This window comes from Somniosus microcephalus, unplaced genomic scaffold (assembly GCF_052327205.1).
Source record: "Somniosus microcephalus isolate GS21.2 unplaced genomic scaffold, FLI_Smic_1.0 scaffold657, whole genome shotgun sequence".
Taxonomy (NCBI): domain Eukaryota; kingdom Metazoa; phylum Chordata; class Chondrichthyes; order Squaliformes; family Somniosidae; genus Somniosus; species Somniosus microcephalus.
This window is the reverse complement of record NW_028225844.1, coordinates 29,373-53,094: the sequence shown is the minus strand read 5'-3', so window position 1 is coordinate 53,094 and position 23,722 is coordinate 29,373. Positions and strand designations below refer to the sequence as shown.

General features: G+C 48.0%; 1 protein-coding gene across 4 annotated transcripts; it reads left to right on the top strand.

Annotated features, from left to right (window-relative positions):
* Positions 1–791: 791 nt before the first annotated feature.
* Positions 792–18,434, top strand: LOC147081220 (uncharacterized). Of its 4 annotated transcripts, none has more exons than XM_085980889.1 (2): positions 13,655–13,873; positions 14,145–18,434. In XM_085980889.1, exon 2 carries the CDS (start codon positions 16,055–16,057, stop codon positions 17,528–17,530), a length of 1,476 nt encoding a protein of 491 aa, XP_085837015.1. In that variant the 5' UTR covers positions 13,655–13,873; positions 14,145–16,054; the 3' UTR covers positions 17,531–18,434. The 4 variants fall into 3 exon arrangements, with proteins under 4 accessions (XP_085837017.1, XP_085837016.1, XP_085837015.1 ...); XM_085980891.1 differs by lacking the exon at positions 13,655–13,873 and adding an exon at positions 792–856; XM_085980890.1 differs by lacking the exon at positions 13,655–13,873 and adding an exon at positions 1,266–1,354.
* Positions 18,435–23,722: the final 5,288 nt, after the last annotated feature.

The following is a 23,722-nucleotide window of genomic DNA, read 5'->3' as shown; positions in this document are numbered from 1 at the left end:
GGGTGAAGAAATTCCTCCTCATCTCTAAGTCTAAGGATAAGGGGTAAGTCATTTAGGACAGAGGCCGTAGGCAGTAGGCCAATTCATTAAATATATTCAAGAAGGAGTTAGATATATTTATTGAGGCTAAAGGGATCAAGGGATATGGGGAGACAGCAGGGACAGAGTACTGAATTTGGATGATCAGCCATGATCTCATTGAATGGCGGAGCAGGCTCGAGGGGCCGAATGGCCGACTCCTCTTCCTATCTTCTATGTTTCTTCTTTGTTTAATCTGAAGAACACATGAGAGAGGGGGAGGGAGTCCCTTTAAATGTAGAGGAGGTGGGTGTCCCATTAAATATGGATGGGTGGGTTTCCCTTTAAATGTGGAGGGGGTGGTTGTCCCTTTAAATGTGGAAGTGGTGGTTGTCCTTTTAAATGTGGAGGGGGTGGGTGTCCCTTTAAATGTGGAGGGGGTGGGTGTCCCATTAAATGTGGAGGGGGTGGGTGTCCCATTAAATGTGGAGGGGGTGTGTGTCCCTTTAAATGTGGAGGGGGTGGGTGTCCCATTAAATGTGGAGGGGGTGGGTGTCCCATTAAATGTGGAGGGGGTGGGTGTCCCTTTAAATGTGGAGGGGGGAGGGGTCCCTTTAAATGTGAAGGGGGAGGGGGTCCCGTTAAATGTGGAGGGGGAGGTTGGGGGTCTCGTTAAATGTGGAGGGGGTGGGGTGTCCCTTTAAATGTGGTGAGGCGGGGCCGCGCATGCTCATTCGGCCCCCTCACCACACCACCAGGCTGCCAGTGCGCCTGTGCGGGGCCTCGTGGGAGTAGACGGAAGGCCGGGCCCGGGGAAAAGGCGGAATCAGCGGCCGGGGTAAAGTCAAGTGTTGGGGAATCGATTTAAATCGGGGTGAGGGGGGTAGCGGAGAGCGAGTTTATAAAGTAAAATACGAGAAAAACCAAACCTGGGAGTCGGGGCGGGCGGGACCTCCGCGGATGCCGAGCGGAGCGGATTGATCCGCGCGGAGTGGCGGATTGAGCTGGAGCAATGTGATTCTGATTGACGGGAGTGCTGACCAATAGGAAAAGGGCTGAGCTGGGAGGACTGAGCTGGGCGGCCTGATCCTCCAACCAATGGCGGCGCGGCTAGGGGGCAGGACCTTCCGCCCCAGCGCTGAGGCTGGGGCCCGATTGTGACGTCTTCAGAAGAAGAGGCCCAATCAGGTGGATGGAGGCCCGACCCGGCCTGTGACTGACGGGAGCTCTGACCAATAGGACGAGGGGGGCCTCCAACCAATGGCGGCGCGGCAAGGAGGCGGTCCTCCTCTCCAGCTCAGGAGAGCTGGGCCCGATTGTGACTCGCTGACCCCAGGTGAGAGCAGCTCAGGCAGCACAGAGCTGGGGCTGGAATCTGGGAGAGGGGCCACAGGCAGCACAGAGCTGGGGCTGGAATCTGGGAGAGGGGCCACAGGCAGCACAGAGCTGGGGCTGGAATCTGGGAGAGGGGCCACAGTTAGAACAGAGCTGGGGCTGGAATCTGGGAGAGGGGCCGCAGGCAGCACAGAGCTGGGGCTGGAATCACAGAGAGGGGCCGCAGGCAGCACAGAGCTGGGGCTGGAATCTGGGAGAGGAGCCGCAGGCCGCGGGCCTGGCAATGGGGCACAAGCTTCACAATACAAGCTTCTTTGAAATGCAAAATTGTTTCCTACAGACAGCCTTGGTCACTCGGCAAAAAAACTGTTTAACAATTCATCATAACTCTCCTGCTTTAGGAGAGGGGTAGAGTGCAAAAGCAAGGAAGTTATGATGAAACTGTGTAAAAGACTGGAGTCAGCTGTGGCTCAGTGGATAGCAGAGTCAGAAGGTTGTGGGTTCAAATCCCTCTCCAGGAATTTGAGCATATCAAGCGAGGCTGACACTCCAGTGCGGTGCTGAGGGAGCGCCGCACTGTCGGGGGGGGCAGTACTGAGGGAGAGCCATATTGTCGGAGGGGCAGTAATGAAGGAGCGCTGCAGTGTCGGAGGTGCCGTCCTATGGATGAGACGTTAAACCGAGGCCCCCGTCTGCCCACTCAGGTGGACGTAAAAGATCCCGTGGTGCTATTTCGAAGAAGTTATCCCCGGTGTTTTGAGCCCAACATTTATCCCTCAATCAACATGACGAAAAAACATTGTCTGGTCATTATCACATTGCTGTTTGTGGGAGCTTGCTGTGTGCAAATTGGCTGCCGCGTTTCCCACATTACAACAGTGAATACACTTCAAAAGTACTTCATTGGCTGTAAAGCGCTTTGGGACGTCCGGTGGTCGTGAAAGGCAGTAAAGAAGGCAAATGGTATGCTGGCCTTCATTACAAGAGGATTTGAATACAGGATTACAGAACTCTTACTCCAATTATATCTTCTTCTTTCTTCTTAGGCAGTCCCTTGGAACCGAGGATGACTTGCTTCCACATTAAAAATGAGTTCTCAGGTGTGAGGGTAAACCGGGAGAGCTTCTTCTCCCCGAGACGGACCCTCTGATATAAAGGGTCGACTGGATCCATGTTTATCTGTAATTTAAACAGTGGTCTGGTCGTCTTCCGAGCTCTTTACCCTAGAGGAGAGGGTAGAATGGGGGTCTTTAGTGTTAAATGGTTTCACTTGGGTCCATTGCTTCCATCGCATACCCATCGGTTCCTGTAGACAAACACACGTATCACTTGTCATTAATACAGTACATGGCCCCATCCAACGGGGCCCATTCCCTTTCTTCCGATAACTTGCGTCATTACTTGTTGACCTATTCTGGGCAACTCGGCTGGTTTAAGTCCAGCATTCTGCCTTTCTAGATGTTTAATCTGTTGTTGGTTCCTTACTTCTTTATTTAGTGCTTGTACCTCTTGATTTAGTTGTACTAAGTATCGCCTTAATCTATCTTGCACTGGTCCTGGTTCTCCCACCCCTCCAGCCAAATCCTCTGGTAGTCTCATAGCTCGTCCTGTAATTAATTCATGGGGGGTCAGTCTGGTCATTCGTCCTGGGGTGGCTCACAGCCTCATTAATATGCTGGGTAATAATTCCGACCATCGCTTCCCTGTTTCTTGGATGGCTTTTGTCAGTGCATTTTTCAGTGTCCTATTCATTTTTTCTACCATCCCCGAGCTCTGGGGGTGATATGGTATGTGGTATTTTTGTGTCACATGTAGCAGCTTACAGATTTCTTTCATTATTTTGCTGGTGAAATGGGTGCCGTTGTCTGAGTCAATTTGCAGAGGCACTCCCCAACCGGGTATAACCTCGGTAGCCAATATTAGTGCAACTGTTTTTGCAGAGCAGTCTCGGGTGGCAAAGGCTTCCACCCACCTGGTAAATTGGTCAATTATTACCAGGCAATATTTCTTCCCCCGGTCCTGCGCTAAGGGGCCGGTGAAGTCAATTTGTAAGTTTTCCCAGGGTCCTTGGGGCCTGGGTTGGTTTGCTACTCTAACTCGACATCTCTGTCCTACATTATTCTTGTGCATATTATACAGCGGTGGCAATATTTCACTACTTCCTGACCTATCTTTGGCCACCACCAGTACTGTGTCAGTAGGTGCAACATGTTACTTCTGCCAGTATGTGTTACACCATCGTATAGCGCCATCAGTTGTTGTCTACAACATTCCGGTGCTGCCACCCTGGTTACGTGGGCCCCATTTCCAAATTCCATCTTGTAATTGCGCGCCAGCTTGTCTCCATTTCTCCTTTTGCTCTTTACTAGTATTTTCTTGCAGCTCCATTATATTCACTTCCTGTAACCCAATGACTATCATGACCATATTTATTTCATTTTTGAACGCGTCCTCTGGTTGCATTTATTCCGCAGTTACTTTTGCGGCTAGATCTGCATAACTATTCCCCATAGGGGCCTGGTGCTGGGGTTCATAGAAACATAGAAGATAGGAGCAGGAGTAGGCCATTCGGCCCCTCGAGCCTGGTCCACCATTCAATGAGATCATGGCTGATTATCCAATTTTGGTACACTGTCACTGCCTTCTCCCCATATCCCTTTAGCCTTAAGAAATATAACCAACTCCTTCTTGAATATATTTAATGAATTGGCCTCCACTGCCTTCTGTGGTAGAGAATTCCACAGGTTCACCACTCTCTGGGTGAAGAAATTCCTCCTCATCTCAGTCCTAAATGGCTTACTCCTTTTCCTTAGACTATGACCCCTGGTTCTGGACTCCCCGGCCATCGGGAGCATCCTTCCTGCATCCAGTCTGTCCAGTCCTGTTAGAATTTTATAAGTTTCAATGAGATCCCCCCTCATTCTTCTAAACTCCAGCAAGTACAAGCCCAATGGACCCAATCTCTCCTCATACATCATTCCTGCCATCCCAGGTATCAGTCTGGTAAATCTTCGCTGCACTCCCTCCATGGCAAGAACATCCTTCCTCAGATAAGGCGACCAAAACTGCACACAATACTCAAGGTGTGGTCTCACCAAGGCCCTGTACAACTGCAGCAAGACATCCTTGTTCTTGTACTCGAATCCTCTCGCTATCAAGGCCAACATACCATTTGCCTTCTTAACCGCCTGCTGCACCTGCATGCTTACCTTCAGCGACTGGTGCACAAGGACACCCAGGTCTCATTGCACTTCCCCTTCTCCCAATCTATTGCCGTTCAGATAATAATCTGCCTTCCTGTTTTTGCCACCAAAGTGGATAACCTCACATTTATCCACATTATAGTGCATCTGCCCAATCCTCCAACCTATCCAAATCATACTGGAGTTTCTCGGCATCCTTCTGACAGCACACACACCCACCGAGCTTTGTGTCGTCTGCAAACTTGGAGATATTACATCTAGTTCCCTCGTCTAGATCATTAATATATATTGTGAATAGCTGGGGTCCTAGGACCGACCCCTCCGGTACCCCACTAGTTACTGCCTGCCACTCGGAAAAAGAGCCGTTTATTCCAACTCTTTGCTTCCTGTCTGCCAACCAGTTCTTTATCCAAGTCAATACCTTGCCCCCAATCCCATGTGCCTTAACTTTACACGCTAATCTCTTATGCTGGACCTTATCGAAAGCCTTCTGAAAATCCAAATACACCACATCCACTGGTTCTCCCTTATCTATTTTATCAGTTACATCCTCAAAACATTCCAGTAGATTAGTCTAGCACGATTTATCTTTTGTAAATCCATGTTGACTTTGTCCAATCCTGTCACCGTTTTCCAAGTGCTCTGCTATTACATCTTTTATAATGGACTCTAGCATTTTCCCCACTACCGATGTCAGGCTTACCGGTCCATAATTTCCCGTTTTCTCTCTACCACCTTTTTTGAATAGTGGGGTAACATTAGCTACTCTCCAATACATGGGAACTGTTATAGAGTCTATCAAATTTTGGAAGATGACCAGCAATTCTGTCCCTCTAGTGCTACTTGTCTCTCCCAGTCCTCTCTTCACCTTGTTTCTCCTCTCTAATGTTTCATCCTGGTGCCCATCCCCCTGTCTAATTAATTTAAACCCTCCCCCCACAGCACTAGTTAATCGTCCCATGAGGACATTGGTCCCAGCTCTGTTGTGGTGTAACCCGTCCACCTTGTACAGGTCCCTCCTGCCCCAGAACTGGTCCCTCCTGCCCCAAGAATCTGAAGTCCTGCAATATTTCTCTTTCAGGGGCTTATCCAATTCCCTTTTGAAAGCAGTGATTGAATCTGCCTCCACCACCCTTTCAGGCAGTGCATTCCATAAGCACATAAGAAATAGGAGCAGGAGTAGGCCAATCGGCCCCTCGAGCCTGCTCCGAAATTCAATAAGATCATTGCTGATCTGATCCTAACCGCCAATCTACTATCACAGAACCATCTCCTGAATCTAACAGAATTAGACACACGAAATAGGAGCAGGATCAGGCTACACGGCCCCTGGGCCCGCTCCGCTACCCACAGGGCCATGACCGATCCGAACCTAAACTCATATCCAAATTCCTGCCCGCTCCCTGTAACCCTTAATTCCCTTCTTGGAAACTGTCTTATTTCTGTTTTAAATTTATGTAATGATGTAGCTTCTACAGCTTTTTGGGGCAGCATATTCCATGGACCTACCACCCTCTGAGTGAAGTAGTTCCTCCTCATCTCAGTTTTGAACGAGCAGCCCCTAATTCTAAGACTATGCCCCCTAGTTCCAGTTTCACCCATCATCGGGAACATCCTCCCCGCATCCACCTGATCCAAACCCTTCACAATCTTATATGTTTCAATAAGATCGCCTCTCATTCTTCTGAACTCCAATGAGTAGAGTCCCAATCTACTCAACCTCTCCTCATATGTCCATCCACTCATCCCCGGGATTAACCGAGTGAACCTTCTTTGTACTGACTCGAGAGCAAGTATGTCCTTTCTTAAGTATGGACACCAAAATTGTACGCAGTATTCCAGGTGCGGTCTCACCAATACCTTGTACAACTGAAGCAATACCTCCCTATTTTTATATTCTATCCCCCTAGCAATGAAAGCCAACATTCCATTGGCCTTCTTAATCACTTGCTGCACCTGCATACTAACCTTTTGAGTTTCGTGCACCAGGGCCCCCAGATCCCTTTGTACTTCAGTACTTTTAATTTCTTGCCATTAAAATAATAACTTGCTCGATGATTTTTCCTGCCAAAGTGCATAACCTCACACTTTCCAGTATTGTATTCCATCTGCCAAATCTCTGCCCACTTACTTAGCCTGTCGATGTCCCCTTGCAGGTTTTTTATGTCCTCCTCACTCACTACTTTCCCTCCCATCTTAGTATCATCTGCAAACTTTGATATGTTACACTCGGTCCCCTCCTCCAAATCGTTAATATCGATTGTAAAGAGTTGGGGACCCAGCACTGACCCCTGCGGAACACCACTAGTTACTGATTGCCAGTCTGAGAATGAACCATTTATCCCAACTCTCTGCCTTCTGTTAGATAGCCAATCCTCTATCCATGCCAGAATATACATAGATACATAGAGATAGGAACAGGAGTAGGCCATTCGGCCCTTCGAGCCTGCTCCGCCATTCAATGAGATCATGGCTGATCTTCGTCTGAGATCATAGCTGATCTTACCAGTTCAGTACCCCGTCCCCGCCTTTTCTCCGTAACCCTTAATCCCCTTAGCCTTCAGAAATATATCCAATTCTCTCTTGAAAATATTTATTGAATTAGCCTTCACAGCCCTCTGTGGCAGGGAATTCCACAGGCTCACCACTCTTTGAGTGAAGAAATTCTTCCTCATCTCTGTTTTAAATGATTTGCCCGCTATTTTTAGACTGTGGCCCCTGGTTCTGTGCTTCCCGGCCATTGGAAACATTCTCTCTGAATTCAGCCTGTCCAGGCCTGCCATAATTTTATATGTTTCGATGAGATCCCCTCTCAATCTTCTAAACTCCAGTGAGTACAAGCCCAAACTATTTAATCTCTCTTCGTAGGTCATTCCCGCCATTCCAGGTATCAGCCTGGTGAATCGCCGTTGCACTCTTTCCATGACAAGAACATCCTTCCGCAGATGGGGCGACCAAAACTGTACACAATACTCCAGATGCGGTCTCACCAGCACCTTGTACAGCTGTAGTAAGGTATCCCTATTCCTATACTCGAACCCCCTTGATATGAAGGCCAACATACCATTTGCCTTCTTAATCGCCTGTTGCACCTGCATGCTCTCCTTCAGTGACTGGTGCACAAGAACACCCAGGTCCCTCTGCACTTCCCCATCTCCCAATCTATTGCCATTTAGATAATAATCTACCCTCCTGTTTTTACCCCCAAAGTGGATAACCTCGCATTTATCCACATTATAGTGCATCTGCCACGTATCCGCCCATTCCCCCAACCTGTCCAAATCACACTGTAGCCTCCTGACATCCTCATCAGAGCCCACCCCTCCTCCTAGTTTAGTGTCGTCAGCGAATTTGGAAATATTGCATCCAATTCCCTGATCCAGATCATTTATATATATTGTGAACAGCTGGGGTCCCAGGACAGATCCTTGCGGCACCCCGCTGGTCACTGCCTGCCACTCCGAAAACGAGCCGTTTATTCCAACTCTCTGTTTTCTATCCGCCAGCCAGTTCTCTATCCACGTTAATACTTTGCCCCCAATCCCATGAGCCTTAATTTTGCATGATAATCTTTTGTGTGGAACCTTATCGAAGGCTTTCTGGAAGTCAAGGTACACCACATCCACTGGCTCTCCCCCATCTATTCTACCAGTTACCTCCTCAAAAAATTCCAGCAGATTAGTCAAACACGATTTACCCTTTGTAAATCCATGTTGACTCTGTCCGATCCTTTCCCCATTTGTCAAGTGCTCCGCTATTTTATCCTTAATAATGGACTCTAGCATTTTGCCCACAACCGATGTAAGGCTTACTGGTCTATAATTCCCTGCTTTCTCTCTACCCCCCTTTTTAAATATTGGGGTAACATTAGCTAGCCTCCAATCCACGGGTACTGTTCCCGAGTCAATGGAGTTCCGGAAGATGATCCTTAGAGCATCTGCTATCTCCAGGGCCACCTCCTTAAGTACCCTAGGATGTAGTTTATCAGGCCCCGGGGATTTGTCGGCCTTCAGTCCCCTCAACTTACCCAACACCATATCCCTAGAGATACTAATTTCTGTCAGCTCCTCCCTCTCATTAGTCCCTATGTTTGCCGATATTCCTGGGAGGTTATTTGTGTCCTCCTTTGTGAATACAGAACCAAAGTATGAGTTTAATTGGTCTGCCATTTCCTTATTCTCCATTATATATTCTCCCGAATCGGACTGCAAGGGACCGACTTGGGATTTTACCAGTCTTTTCCTCCTGATATACCGATAAAAGCTTTTGCAGTCTGTCTTTATGTTTGCTGCAAGTTTACTTTCGTATTCTATTTTCCCCTTCCTGATTAATCCCTTTGTCCTCTTTTGCTGTATCCTGTACTGCCCCCAATCTTCCGGTCTGGTGCTTTTTTTTGCCAGTTGATATGCCCTTTTTTTGATTTTATGCTGTCCCTAATTTCCCTCGTTATCCACGGTTGAGTCACCTTTTTAGGTTTATTTTTATGCCAAACCGGTATAAACATGTTCTGGAATTCTTCCATTCTATCTTTGAATGCTTGCCATTGTCTATCCACTGTCAATCCCCCCAGAAACACCACCCAATCAATCTTACCCAATTCCCGTCTCATACCCTCGTAATTCCCTTTATTTAAGTTCTGGACCTTAGTCTCTGATTCAATTTCCTCACTCTCCATCTCGACTGAGAGCTCGATCATATTATGATCGCTCTGACCCAAGGGGCCTCGTACAAGAAGATTGCTGATAAGTCCCTTCTCATTGCACAATACCCAGTCTAAAATGGCCTGATCTCGAGTCGGCTCCTCGACATATTGGTCCAGATAACCGTCCCGAAAACATTCCAGGAATTCCTCCTCCTCAGAATTTTTACTAATTTGGGTAGTCCAATCAATATGTAAATTAAAGTCACCCATGATGACAGCTGTGCTCTTATCGCACGCTTCTCTAATTTCCCTTTTTATGCCTTCCCTCACCTCCATATTACTATTTGGAGGCCTATATATCACACCCACTAACGTTTTCCTCCCCTTGCTATTTCTCATTTCTACCCATACAGATTCCGTTTCATCCGAGTTAATATCCTTCCTTTCCATTGCATTAATCCCCTCCTTTACCAGCAATGCTACCCCACCTCCCCTACCTTTTTGCCGATCCTTCCTAAATATTGTATATCCCTGGATGTTAAGTTCCCAGCCTTGCCCACCCTGCAGCCACGTTTCTGTAATCCCAATCAAATCATACTTGTTTACCTCTATTTCCACAACTAATTCATCCACCTTGTTCCTAATGCTTCTAGCATTAAGATACAAAGCCTTCAGGCTTGCTTTTTTCACACTCTCATTATGAATTAGTTTGGCCCTTTGTGTTTCTCTCCTTTGCTTATTGCTTCTCACCTTTCTACCATCTATTTCTGACTTCATATGACTTCCCTCTTTTCCACTACCTAGGTTCCCATCCCCCTGCCAAATTAGTTTAAATCCTCCCGAACCGCCCTAGAAAATATTACCCCGAGGACATCGGCTCCCTCACAGTTCAGGTGTAGACCGTCCCCTTGGTACAGGTCACTCCTCCCCAAGAACTGGTTCCAATGCCTCAGGAATTTAAATCCCTCTCCCTTGCACCACTGCTCAAGCCACGTATTTAGCTTATCTATCTTACTCTCTCTAAACTTATTAGCTCGTGGCACTGGTAGCAATCCAGAGATTACTACCTTTGAGGTCCTACTTTTCAATTTAGCTCCTAACTCCCTAAATTCAGCTTGTAGGACCTCCTCCCTCTTTTTACCTACATCGTTGGTACCTACATGTACCACGACAACTGGCTGATCCCCCTCAATCCCGTGATTTTTTATCTTAAGCAATAATCTTTTGTGTAGCACCTTGTCAAATGCCTTTTGGAAGTCTAAATACACTACGTCCACTGGTTCATCTTTATCCACCCTATATGTTACTTCCTCAAAGAACTCCAGCAAATTTGTCAAACATGACCTCCCCTTCATAAAACCATGCTGACTTTGTCCTATTAAATTATGATTATCCAAATGTCCTGTTACTGTCTCCTTAATAATGGACTCCAAAATTTTACCTACCACAGATGTTAGGCTAACCGATCTATAGTTTCCAGCCTTCTGTCTACTGCCCTTTTTAAATAAGGGTGTTACATTAGCAGTTTTCCAGTCTGCCGGGACACTTGCCGAGTCCAGGGTGTTTGGGAAAATTATTACCAATGCATCCACAATCCCTACTGCCACTTCCCTCAAGACCCTAGGATGTAAGCCATCAGGTCCAGGTGACTTATTCGCCTTGAGTCCCATTATTTTACCGTGTACCACTTCCTTAGTGATTTTGATCGTGTTTAGCTCCTCCCCCCCTTTAGCCCCCTGTTTGTCCAGTGTTGGGATATTCTTAGTGTCTTCTGCTGTAAAGACTGATATAAAATATTCATTCAGTGTTTTTGCCATCTCCATATTTCCCACCATTAATTTCCCGGTCTCATCCTCTCAGGGACCAGCATTTACTTTAGCCACCCTTTTTCTTTTTATATAACTATAAAAGCTCTTACTATCTGTTTTTATATTTTTTGCTAATTTACTTTCATAATCTATCTTCCCTTTCTTAATCAATCTTTTTGTTATTTTTTGCTGTCTTTTAAAGTTTTCCCAATCCTGTATCCTCCCACTAGATTTGCCCTTGTTTTTAGTTGAATACTATCCTTAATTTCTTTACTTAGCCACGGATGGCTGTCTTTTCTTTTACACCCTTTTCTTCTCAGTGGAATATATATTTTTTGGAAGTTGTAAAAAAACTCCTTAAATGTACATCACTGATCATGTATCGTCTTACCCTTTAATCTATTTTCCCAATCCACTCTACTCAATTCCGCTCTCATACCTTCATAGTCTCCTTTATTCAAGCTTAGCACGCTTGTTTGAGATCCAACCTTCTCACCCTCTAATTGAATATGGAATTCAACCATGTTATGGTCACTCATTCCAAGGTGATCCTTTACTAGGACATTTTTAATTAATCCTGTCTCGTTACACAGGACCAGATCTAAGGTTGCTTGCCCCCTGGTCGGTTCAGTTACTGCTCAAGAAACCCATCCCTAATACACTCAATGAACTCATCCTCAAGGCAGCCCTGCCCAATTTGATTTGTCCAATTAATATGATAGTTAAAATCCCCCATAATTATAGATGTTCCCTTATTACAAGCCTCAACTATTTCCAGATCCTAACCACTCGCTGCATAAAAAGTTTTTCCTCATGTCGCCTTTGGTTCTTTTGTCAATCACCTTAAATCTGTGTCCTCTGGTTCTCGACCCCTCTGCCAATTGCAAGAGTTTCTCTCCATCTACTCTGTCCAGACCCCTCCTGATTTTGAACACCTCTATCAAATCTCCTCTCAATCTTCTCTGCTTCAAGGAGAACAACACCAGCTTCTCCAGTCTATCAATGTAACTGAAGTCCCTCATCCCTGGAATCATTCTCGTAAATCTTTTCTGCACCCTCTCTAAGGCCTTCACATCCATCCTAAAGTGTGGTGTCCAGAATTGGACACAATATTCCAGTTGAGGCTGAACTAGTGTTTTATACAGGTTCAGCATAATTTCAACACTTCTGTACTCTATACCTCTATTCATGAAACCCAGGTTCCTGTAAGCTTTTTTAACTGCTTTCTCAACCTGCCCTGCCACCTTCAATGATTTGTGCACATATACGCCTCGGTCTCTCTGTTCATGCACCCACTTTAGGATTGTACCCTTTAGTTTAGATTTCCTCTCCTCATTCTTGTATCACTTCACATTTTTCTGCATTAAATTTAATCTGTCACATGTCCGCCCATTCCACCAGCCTGTCTATATCCTCTTGAAGTCTATCACTATCTTCCTCACTGTTCACTATACTTCCAAGTTCTGTGTCATCTGCAAATTTTGAAATTGTGCCTTGTACACCCACATCCAAGTCATTAATATATATCAAGAAAAGCAGTGGTCCTAGAACCGACCCCTGGGAACACCACTGTGTACCTTCCTCCAGTCTGAAAAACAACCATTCACCACTACTCACTGTTTCCTGTCACTTAGCCAATTCCCTATCCATGCAGCCACTGTCCCTTTTGCTCCATGGGCTTCAACTTTGCTGGTAAGCCTATTATGTGGCACTTTGTCGAACGCCTTGGAAATCCATGCACACCACGTCAACCGCAGTGCCCTCATCAACCCTCTCTGTTACCTCATCAAAAAACTCCAAGTTGGTTAAACACGATTTGCCTTTAACAAATCCGTGCTGGCTTTCCTTAATTAATCCACACTGTTAATTTTGTCCCTGATTTTTGTTTCTAAAAGCTTCCCCACTACCGAGGCCAAACTGACTGGCCCGTGGTTGCGGGGTTTGTCCTTACACCCTTTTTTGAACAAGGGTGTGACATTTGCAATCCTCCGGTCCTCTGGAACCACCCCAGTTTCTAATGAGGATTTGGAAGGTTATGGCCAGTAGCTCTGCTATTTCTTCCTTCACTTCCCTCAGCGTACTAGGATGCTTCCCATCCGGTCCTGGTGACTTATTTACTTTAAGTACAGCCAGCCTTTCTAGTACCTTGTCTTTATCAATTTTTCTCCCATCCAGTATCTCGTCTACTTCCTCCTTCACTATGTCTATGGCAGCATCTTCTTCCTTGGTGAAGACAGATGCAAAGTACTGATTTAGTTCCTCAGCCTTACCCTCTGCCTCCATGCGTAGGTCTCCTTTTTGGTCCCTAATCGAACCCCTCCTCTTACTACCTGTTTATTATTTATATGCCTATTGTGCTGTCTCTCCCTCTAACTTAACCTTACAGTATGTACATAACCTACTTATATATGTATAACTTACCTGTTAGGGCCGTTGCCCCTTTAACTCACCTTTTAGGGCCATTGCCCCTTTAAGACGCGCCTTAGCGTGCTGACGTCACGTACGACGTGACGTGCGTGAGGCGGCTGCCGGCCCGACTCGGCCCTCCAGAAAGGTCGCCGGCACAGCCCGGCCTAGCGTCTTCGGCCGCATCGATCAGCCGCCGGGAGCGCCGCTATCTTCCGCTCCCGCGGCAAGCACCAGCTCAGCCTGGCCTCCAGCTCCCGCTCCCGACTTAGGCCCCAACGGCCAGCGATACAACGACCGGCAAACGTGATGACGTCACAACCCCGAGCGTGATGAGGTCATCACGCTCCCCACGGGACTGCGAGCTCATTCCTCGTGGAGCCTCCGCCGGAACAGGACCTGCGCCATGGTGCTCCTCAGTTGTATTGTCCCCATGCTTGAGTCTTGGAAATTGTTTGTCTGTAAGTATTTTAGAATGCTATAGATGATTAGCGTACACTGTATGTTGTAGAAAATGTTTAGTTGCAACTTTTCTCTGTCTAGCTGGTTAACTAGTAGCCGTATTCGATACACTATGTACAGGGCTAATTTAAAGAGAATGCCTTCCAGCTTGCTAAATGTATATTCATTGCCAGATGTACTGTGTTGCCCAGGCGTACCTAAATTTGTGTATACATATCAGTTATGCGTTTGTATACTAATGTGTGCTTCCATTTCTGTGTTGTATTACAGTTTTACAATAAGAATCTTTCAGTAAAGTTTTACAAGAAAAGTCAAGCCTTGTGATTTTTATGGGAAGATATCAAGTTGTTCGCTATCTGTCTAGCTCTGCATAGGATCGCGTTGCGAGGGCAGAATAGTAAAAAGACAACAGCACAGCGGGCTCAAGCACAAGAAGATACCACTCAGCTACCATGAGTCTATGCTCAGGAAGACAATATACCATAGAGGACGTCGACCAGCCAATCGAGAAGTATGAGCCTTTCCGAGCAAACGCTGCCAAGTCACAGTCCTCTAAAGTATTCTCTAGGTCATCTCGGCGGTCCAGCAGACCGTCATCATCGACAGCTTCTGCAGCCGCCAAAGCACGTGCCAAGGCAAAAGCTACCCAGGCCCAATTGTCCTTTGCTGAAAAAGAAGCTGACCTTATGAAGCAGAGAGCCGACCTCGACGCTAGTGTGATGAAGCAGACAGCACAGTCTTCTAAAGTATCCACTAGATCATCTCGGCAGTCCAGCAGACCGTCGTCATCGACAGCTTCTGCAGCCGCCAAAGCACGTGCCAAGGCAGAAGCTGCCCAGGCTCAATTGGCCCTTGCTGAAAAAGAAGCTAGTGTGATGAAGCAGAAAGCTGACCTCGACGCTAGTGCTACGAAGCAGAGAGCTGACCTCGCTGCCATTCTCCACATTCTCCAAAGCCAGAGAGCTGCCGCTGCCGCTAAAGCCGAAGCCGCAGCTTATGAAGAAGGTAAGGAGAGCGAACGTGGGGAGCCCAGCCATGAAGCATATGATCTGGAACAGCCCCTCAGTCCAGTGCAACGTACAAGTGAGTATGTCCAACAATACTCCGAATTGTTCTTCAAGGGAAGATCCAGGTACCCCGACGTAGGACCAGCTACTCACCACAGCAACAAACAGCCTGTTTACGGAGACACTGAGCTTAAAAGAGAAGAAACAAGTAAGACTTACCTGCAGAGACCTCCACAACACCCGACCAATCCAGCCAAGCATTCCTCACCCGAGCCACAAGGTGCACAAGACCTCGCTAGGTACCTTACTCGCCGAGAATTGTTAAGTTCAGGCCTCCAAGAATTTGATGACCGTCCCGAAAATTATTGGTCATGGAAAGCGTCCTTCCTGAGTACCACCAAGGACTTGAATCTGTCAGCCAGAGAAGAACTAGACCTGATGACAAAGTGGCTCGGAGCTGAGTCGTCCAAACAGGCGAAGAGAATTCGCTCAGCGCTCGTCAGCAATCCCACAGCAGGCCTCAACCTGGTTTGGCAACGTCTCGAAGATTGTTATGGGACACCAGAAGCCATCGAACACGCACTGCTCAAGAAGATTGAGGACTTTCCGAAGCTAACCAACAAAGATAATGTCGAGCTCCGAGAACTGGGCGACATTCTCCTCGAACTGGAGTGTGCCAAGGGAGAAGGTTACCTGACCGGCCTCTCGTATTTGTATACAGCTCGTGGGGTAAACCCAATAGTGGAAAAGCTCCCCCACAACCTTCAAGAGAAATTGATATCTAAGGGATCCAAGTACAAGGAGGACAATGGAATGGCATTTCCCCCCTTCTCTCTCTTCTCCAGGTTCGTCCAACAATAGGCAAAGGTGAGGAATGATCCAAGTTTCACTTTCTCCACCTCCAGCAGTTACGCTCCTTCGAGAACAGAGAAATCCACAAAGTACAGCAATAAAGCCTCTGTGAGTGTGCACAAAACAGATGTTCCAGCCGACCCCTCAGTCAACCAATCCAGTTCTGCTGGGAATGAAGTGGATGACCCAGATCGTCAGTGTCCAATACACAAGAAGCCCCACCCACTCAAAAAGTGTCGAAGCTTTACAGACAAGCCTATTGATGAGCGCACATCATACCTGAAAAAGAACCACATCTGCTTCAGGTGCTGTGGGTCGACTATGCACATGGCAAAAGACTGCAAGGCGACAATCAAGTGCTTTGAGTGCAACAGCGAAAAACACATCGCAGCCCTGCATCCAGGTCCTCCTCCGTCAACCGCGGTCGACAAAGAGGATAGCGGGGAGCAAAGCACATCTTCAGTCACCTCCAAGTGTACAGAGGTTTGTGGAAATGCAAGCAGCCCACGCTCATGCTCCAAAATCTGCTTGGTTAAAGCATATCCTGCAGGGAGAAAGGAGAAGGCAATCAAAATGTATGCAGTGCTCGATGAGCAAAGTAACAACTCTCCAGCGAAGACAGAATTCTTCAATCTCTTCGAAGTCAAGGCCAGCGCCGCTCTGTACACGCTAAAAACCTGTGCAGGGACAACAGAGACTACGGGTAGGAGAGTTGGGAACTTCATGATCGAGTCCATGGATGGGAAACTACAGCTTCCCCTCCCCACCTTGATTGAGTGCGACATGATGCCAGAGGATAGGACGGAAATCCCCTCCCCAGATGTCGCATGCCATCAGCCCCACCTACAGCCAATTGCCAACAAGATTCCAGCTGTGGACCCGGACGCTCCAATCCTCCTGCTCTTGGGAAGAGACATCTTAAGGGTGCACAAGGTGCATGAGCATATCAACGGGCCCCACGATGCTCCTTATGCGCAGCGGCTTGACTTGGGATGGGTCCTCGTGGGTGGAGTTTGCCTGGGAACAGTCCACAAACCAGCGGATGTCAGCGTCTACAAAGCAAACGTGTTGCACAACGGTCGCACATCCTGTCTCAGCCCATGCCCAAACAGGATCCAGGTAAAGGAGGACTACGATGACATGACGCAGCATCATAGGTCAACCGCCTCTGTCTGTGAGGAAGAGGCAGGCCCCACCGTGAGCACAGATGGCCTAGGATGCTCAGCGTTTGAAAGGTCCAAGGACGATGGACACAGCTGGGTGGCACCCATGCCGTTTCGCTCTCCTGGACGCCGTCTTCCGAGTAGCGGGGAGCAGGCTGCGGGGCGCCTCTGCTCGCTCAGGAGAACCCTGGTGCCGGTGTCCACCGACCCAGACATGCCTGCAGTCCTCACCCCAGCGATGCTCCTGACTCAAAAGATGAGTTCTATTTCAGCTCCCTCTGGAAACTTCGACATGGCCGAGCTGCACGGGAAGCTATGGAAACAAGTACAGTGTCTTGCAGACACTCCTTGGAAGAGATGGAGAGGAGAGTATTTGTCCACCCTACAGAGCCGTAGGAAATGGACAGAAGACAAGCCGAATGTCAAAGTGAGAGATGCCGTCTTGCTGAAAGACAGCCAAGCACACAAACGAATGGCCAGTGGGACTGGTCGTCAAAACTCTGCCGAGCAGGGACAAGAGGGTCCGCAAGGTGGAGGTGAAGATCATCAAGAAGGGGACTGTCAAAGTGTTTCCGAGGCCAGTCTCAGAGATCGTAGTCCTCCTTTCCGAAGAAAGCCAGAGAACGGACTCTGAGTATGTCGCTGCCGAAGGACGTTCTCTTCAGGTTTATTTTGTGTCTGTAGTGGTACAAATGGGATTGTACCAAGCGGGGAGTGTGCTGTCTCTCCCTCTAACTTAACCTTACTGTATATACATAACCTACTTATATATGTATAACTTACCTGTTAGAGCCGTTGCCCCTTTAACTCACCTTTTAGGGCCATTGCCCCTTTAAGACGCGCCTTAGCATGCTGACGTCACGTCACATACGACGTGACGTGCGTGAGGTGGCTGCCGGCCCGACTCGGCCCTCCAGAAAGGCCGCCGGCACAGCCCGGCCTAGCGTCTTCGGCCGCATCGATCAGCCGCCGGGAGCGCCGCTAGCTTCCGCTCCCGCGGCAAGCACCGGCTCAGCCTGGCCTCCAGCTCCCGCTCCCGACTTAGGCCCCAACGGCCAGCGACACAACGACCGGCAAACGTGATGATGTCACAACCCCGAGCGTGATGAGGTCATCACGCTCCCCACGGGACTGCGAGCTCATTCCTCGTGGAGCCTCCGCCGGAACAGGACCTGCGCCACGGTGCTCCTCAGTTGTATTGTCCCCATGCTTGAGTCTTGGAAATTGTTTGTCTGTAAGTATTTTAGAGTGCTATAGATGATTAGCGTACACTGTATGTTGTAGAAAATGTTTAGTTGTAACTTTTCTCTGTCTAGCTGGTTAACTAGTAGCCGTATTTGATACACTATGTACAGGGCTAATTTAAAAGAATGCCTTCCAGCTTGCTAAATGTATATTCGTTGCCAAATGTACTGTGTTGCCCAGGCGTACCTAAATTTGTGTATACATATCAGTTATGCGTTTGTATACTAATGTGTGCTTCCATTTCTGTATTGTATTACAGTTTTACAATAAGAATCTTTCAGTAAAGTTTTACAAGAAAAATCAAGCCTTGTGATTTTTATGGGAAGATATCAAGTTGTTCGCTGTCTGTCTAGCTCTGCATAGGATCGCGTTGCGAGGGCAGAATACCTATAGAAGACTTTTGGATTACCTTTTATGTTAGCTGCCATTCTATTCTCATACCCTCTCTTTGCCCCTCGTATTTTCTTTTTCTCTTTTGCTCTGAACTTTCTATATTTAGCCTGATTCTCAGATGTATTCTCGACCTGACGTCTGTCATACATGCTCTTTTTCTGCTTCATCTTGCTATCTATCTTTTTTGTCATCCAGGGAGCTCTGACTTTAGTTGCCCTACATTTCCCCTTAGTGGGAATGTACCTCGACTGTACCTGAATTATTTCCTCTTTAAAGGCAGCCCATTGTTCCTCTACAGTTTTTTCTGCCAATCTTTGATTCCAATTTACCCGGGCTCGATCCATTCTCATCCCACTGAAATTGGCCTTGCCCCACTGTGCAGTGGATGCACTCTAGACTGCACTCTCCCCCCGAGGTGTCATCACCCTCACCGGGATTCAGCACTGAAAACCGGTTTCAGAGCGCCGCACTCCCGGGGGATTCCTGCACTGCCTTGCCTCCTCAAACCCTGCTGGGTGGCCACCCAGTTAAATTATATAGAAACATAGAAGATAGGAGCAGGAGTAGCCATTCGGCCCCTTTAGCCTGCTCCGCCATTCAATGAGATCATGGCTGATCATCCAAACTCAGTACCCTGTCCCTGCTTTCTCCCCATATCCCTTGATCCCTTTAGCCTTAAGAAATATATCTGACTCCTTCTTGAATATATTTAATGAATTGGCCTCAACTGCCTTCTGTGGTAGAGAATTCCACAGGTTCACCACTCTCTGGGTGAAGAAATTCCTCCTCATCTCTGTCCAAAATGGCTTACCCCTTAGACTGTGACCCTTTGGTTCTGGACTCCCTCGCCATCGGGATCATTCTTCCTGCATCTAGTCTGTCTAGTCCTGTTAGAATTTTATAAGTTTCAATGAGATCCCCTCTCATTCTTCTAAACTCCAGCAAGTATAAGCCCAATCGACCCAATCTCTCCTCATGCGTCATTCCTGCCATCCCAATTCCCACGAACTCTCTGCGGCTGCGGGGTGACCACCTCCTGGAACGTGCGCTCCAGGAAACTCTCAGCCTCCCGTCTGCCCAGCAGTGACTCCAGCCACTCCCCAAGCTCAGAGACCCTGAGCTCGAGTTCCAGGCACTGGAGGCACTTCCTGCACCTGTGGTTCACCAGGACACGTGAAGCGTCCCGGAGTTCCCGCATGGCACAGGAATTGCAGACATCGGTCCCATCGTTTGGCTTAAAATGTGTCTACTTAAGCTATAGATATATATGACGTGAGGTTAGTGTCCCCTTACCCCTGTTTATTATTCAATCAGTGATTGCCTTTTTGCCAAGCCCACTGCCTGCGGCCCCTCTCCCAGATTCCAGCCCCAGCTCTGTGCTGCCTGCGGCCCCACTCCCAGATTCCAGCCCCAGCTCTGTGCTGCCTGCGGCCCCTCTCCCAGATTCGAGCCCCAGCTGTGTGCTGCCTGCGGCCCCTCTCCCAGATTCCAGCCCCAGCTCTGTGCTGCCTGCAGCCCCTCTCCCAGCTTCCAGCCCCAGCTCTGTGCTGCCTGCGGCCCCTCTCCCAGATTCCAGCCCCAGCTCTGTGCTGCCTGCAGCCCCTCTCCCAGATTCCAGCCCCAGCTCTGTGCTGCCTGCGGCCCCTCTCCCAGATTCCAGCCCCAGCTGTGTGCTGCCTGCGGCCCCTCTCCCAGATTCCAGCCCCAGCTCTGTGCTGACTGCGGCCCCTCTCCCAGATTCCAGCCCCAGCTGTGTGCTGCCTGCGGCCCCTCTCCCAGATTCCAGCCCCAGCTCTGTGCTGCCTGCGGCCCCTCTCCCAGATTCCAGCCCCAGCTCTGTGCTGCCTGCGGCCCCTCTCCCAGATTCCAGCCCCAGCTCTGTGCTGACTGAGCTGCTCTCACCTGGGGACAGCAACTGGAGCCTGAAAATCAGCTTCAATGCCCCTGGGCTGGGAAAGGGGGACATGAGGCAACATTCTCCCTCTTACTACTTTCTACACTCCTTTTACAAGGTTTTAGAAGTGGAGCATTTACAGGCAGGAAGCTCAGACCAAACATCACGTCAGGATCAGACAGAGTCGCTCGATTCATCAGGACCTGAATATCATCGGCCTTTGCACATGGAAGGAGAGCAATGATCGCAGCGCCGACAGACCGCACACGTGTTCCGTGTGTGGACTCGCCTTCAGCCGATTGCCTGCCTTGGCGAGACACGTGCACCGTCACACTGGGGAGAAACTGGGTAAAGGTGGGGATGGCAGGAAGGGATTCAGTTCCCTGTCTGCGTCAGATGTTCATCGGCGCAGTCACACTGGGCACAGTCTGTTCACCTGCTCCGTGTGTGGGAAGGGATTTGTTTATTCATTCCACCTTCTGAGACACCAGCTTGTTCACACTGATGAGAAACCATTTAAATGTTCTGACTGTGGGAAGAGCTTTAAATGCACTGGGGACCTGAAGCATCACCAGCAAGTTCACACTGATGAGAAACCCTTTAAATGTTCTGTCTGTCAGAAGAGCTTTAAATACGCCGGGGACCTGAAGCAACACCAGCGAGTTCACACTGATGAGAGACCGTTTACATGTTCTGACTGTGGGAAGAGCTTTAAAAGCTCTGGGGATCTGACCAGACACCAGCGAGTTCACATCGGGGAGAGACCATTTCCCTGCTCTGTGTGTGGAAAGGGATTCTCTGATTCATCCAACTTGCTGACACACCAGCACGTTCACACTGATGAGAGACCCTTTAAATGTTTTGACTGTGGGAAGAGTTTTAAAGTCTCCGGGGCTCTGACCAGACACCAGTGAGTTCACACCAGGGAGAGGCAGTTCACCTGCTCTGTGTGTGGGAAGGGATTCTAGCAGTCCACCAACCTGCTGGCACACCAGCTTGTTCACACTGATGAGAGAGCGTTTACATGTTCTGACTGTGGGAAGAGCTTTAAAAACTCGAATGACCTGCTGAGACACCAGCGAGTTCACACTGTTCTGTAACGCAGGGCCCTGCAGACAGCTGGGGTGACATGAACGTGGAATGGATGAATGTTTTATAAATTCTTGTACTGCTGTTTAATCTTTCAATCTGTTGTGCTGATGATTCCCTTGATTTGACTGTTAATGTTATTTTTGTTTTTCTCCTTATCACAGGCAATTGCCCATTAAAAAAGTCAACAATCGGAACCAATAAAACCTGTAACATAACAAAAAAAGTTTAAAGGAAACTTAAATTAAATTAAAATTCTATTTTCGGTGGGGATGATGCACGCCAGTCCCTCCGGTACCCACCGGTCACGGAAGGCCTCGAGCGCGCCGGTGGACTGTTCAGGTTATTACATCGAATGTACAGCACAGAAACAGGCCATTCGGCCCAAGCCGGGGTTTATGATCCACGCGAGCCTCCTCCGACATATACTCCTAATGTTTATCTGGCTTCTCCTTAAATACATATATGCCATTGGTCTCAACTACTCCTTGTGGGAGCGAGTTCCACATTCTCATCACTCTCTGGGTAAAGACATTTCTCTTGAATTCCCTCCTGGATTTATTAATGACTATTATATTTATGGCCCCATAAATATGATGAGATTCTGTTAAGCTGACCAGTATGTTGTTGTACTTTGTCTTTTTCTGATGAATGAAACATTACTGAGCCCCTCTACCCGTGTTATGGGATGAAGTGCCAGACAAGTAAAGACACAACGTCTGGGTGTGAATCTGATAACCTCACGGACCGTATAGGTGTGATAACCAGACGGGCTTGTGGTTATAGTCTGGTCACAGATGGACTAAATTCCCTGAATTAGCAGGAGTTCAGGAGGCAGTCAACAGACAGGTCCAAACAATCCCATTTCCTGAGTGGTAACCAAGCTTGTGTATAAGAACAGGCCACTTAAGCCGTTGTCAGTTGGAACAGACTCGAGAAGATCGCGCATGAATCCACTGTACTTCTATTCTCCAGATTGATGGAATTATCACCCGATCTGCGTTATGCAGCGCTCTTAATAAAGCCTGGAGAGACAATTTGTGTTCTTGTGAGCTTGATTATCTGGTATCCGAAACCCTGGGACTCCTGATCATTAGAGTCAACGTCAGTGTGTGGAAAGGGATTCCCTGGTGTATCCCACCCGCTGACACACCAGAGTGTCCACAGTGTGACTGCGGTGGGTCGATTCCACTGTTTCCGATGCCTTTAATCACATCCAGGACTGAACCATGTTAATTCAGGCAACTGGGGCTTGTTAATGTTAAGAGCCCCCAATAACTGGGCTGGATTTAAAGATTATTCCCTGTTCTCTCAGTACTAGTGAGCAGAGAGAAGCTGATGTTATAGAATCATAGAGCACAGTAGGATGCCTTTCGGCCCATCGTGCTGGTGCCGGCTCTCTGAAAGAGCGATGCAATTAGTCCCACTGCCCTGCTCTTTCCCCACAGCCCTGCAAATTTCTGCTTTTAGTATATATCCAATTCCCTTTTGAAAGTTACTATTGAATCTGCTTCCACCTCCCATTCAGGCAGTGCATTCCAGATCATCACAATTCGCTGTGTAAAAAAAGTCTCCTCATTTCCTCTCTCGATTCTTTTGCCAATGATCTGAAATCTGTGTCCTCTCGTTACCGACCCTCCTGCCCGTGACAACAGCTTCTCCTTGTTTGCTCGATCAAAACCCCTAATAATTTTGAGCACCTCGATCACAGCTCCACTTAACCGTCTCTGCTCCAAGTTGTATTGCCATTGTTTTGTGAATTTTTGCTGTGATCGAGGTGCTGGATGTCCGTGCCTGGGGAATGGGACATTCTATACTCGTGAGCACCGAGTGTCAGCATCCAGCAATCTCTGGTCAGGGACTGTCTTTTTAAACTGCCTCACCTGAGCTTTTTGCCTCCCTGATTTCATTCTTAAACATTTCAGTGTTTTTGCAGAGTGACCAAGGCTGAACAGATAAATGTGAGGTATTACATTTTGGTAGGAAGAATGGGGAGGTCACTTATCACTGGGAGGGTGCGAGTCTAGGTGGGGTAGAGGAACAAAGGGATCTCGGAGTACAAATACACAAATCACTAAAAGTTGGGACAGGTTAGCAAGGCCATAAAAAAAGCAAACCAAGCACTAGGGTTTATTTCTAGAGGGATAGAATTGAAAAGTAGTGAAGTTATGCTAAACCTGTATCGAACCTTGGTTAGACCACACT

Bases quoted from the DNA above. Each gene is read 5' to 3' on its own strand.
- LOC147081220 (XM_085980891.1), top strand. From the start codon at position 16,055: ATGCACATGGCAAAAGACTGCAAGGCGACAATCAAGTGCTTTGAGTGC.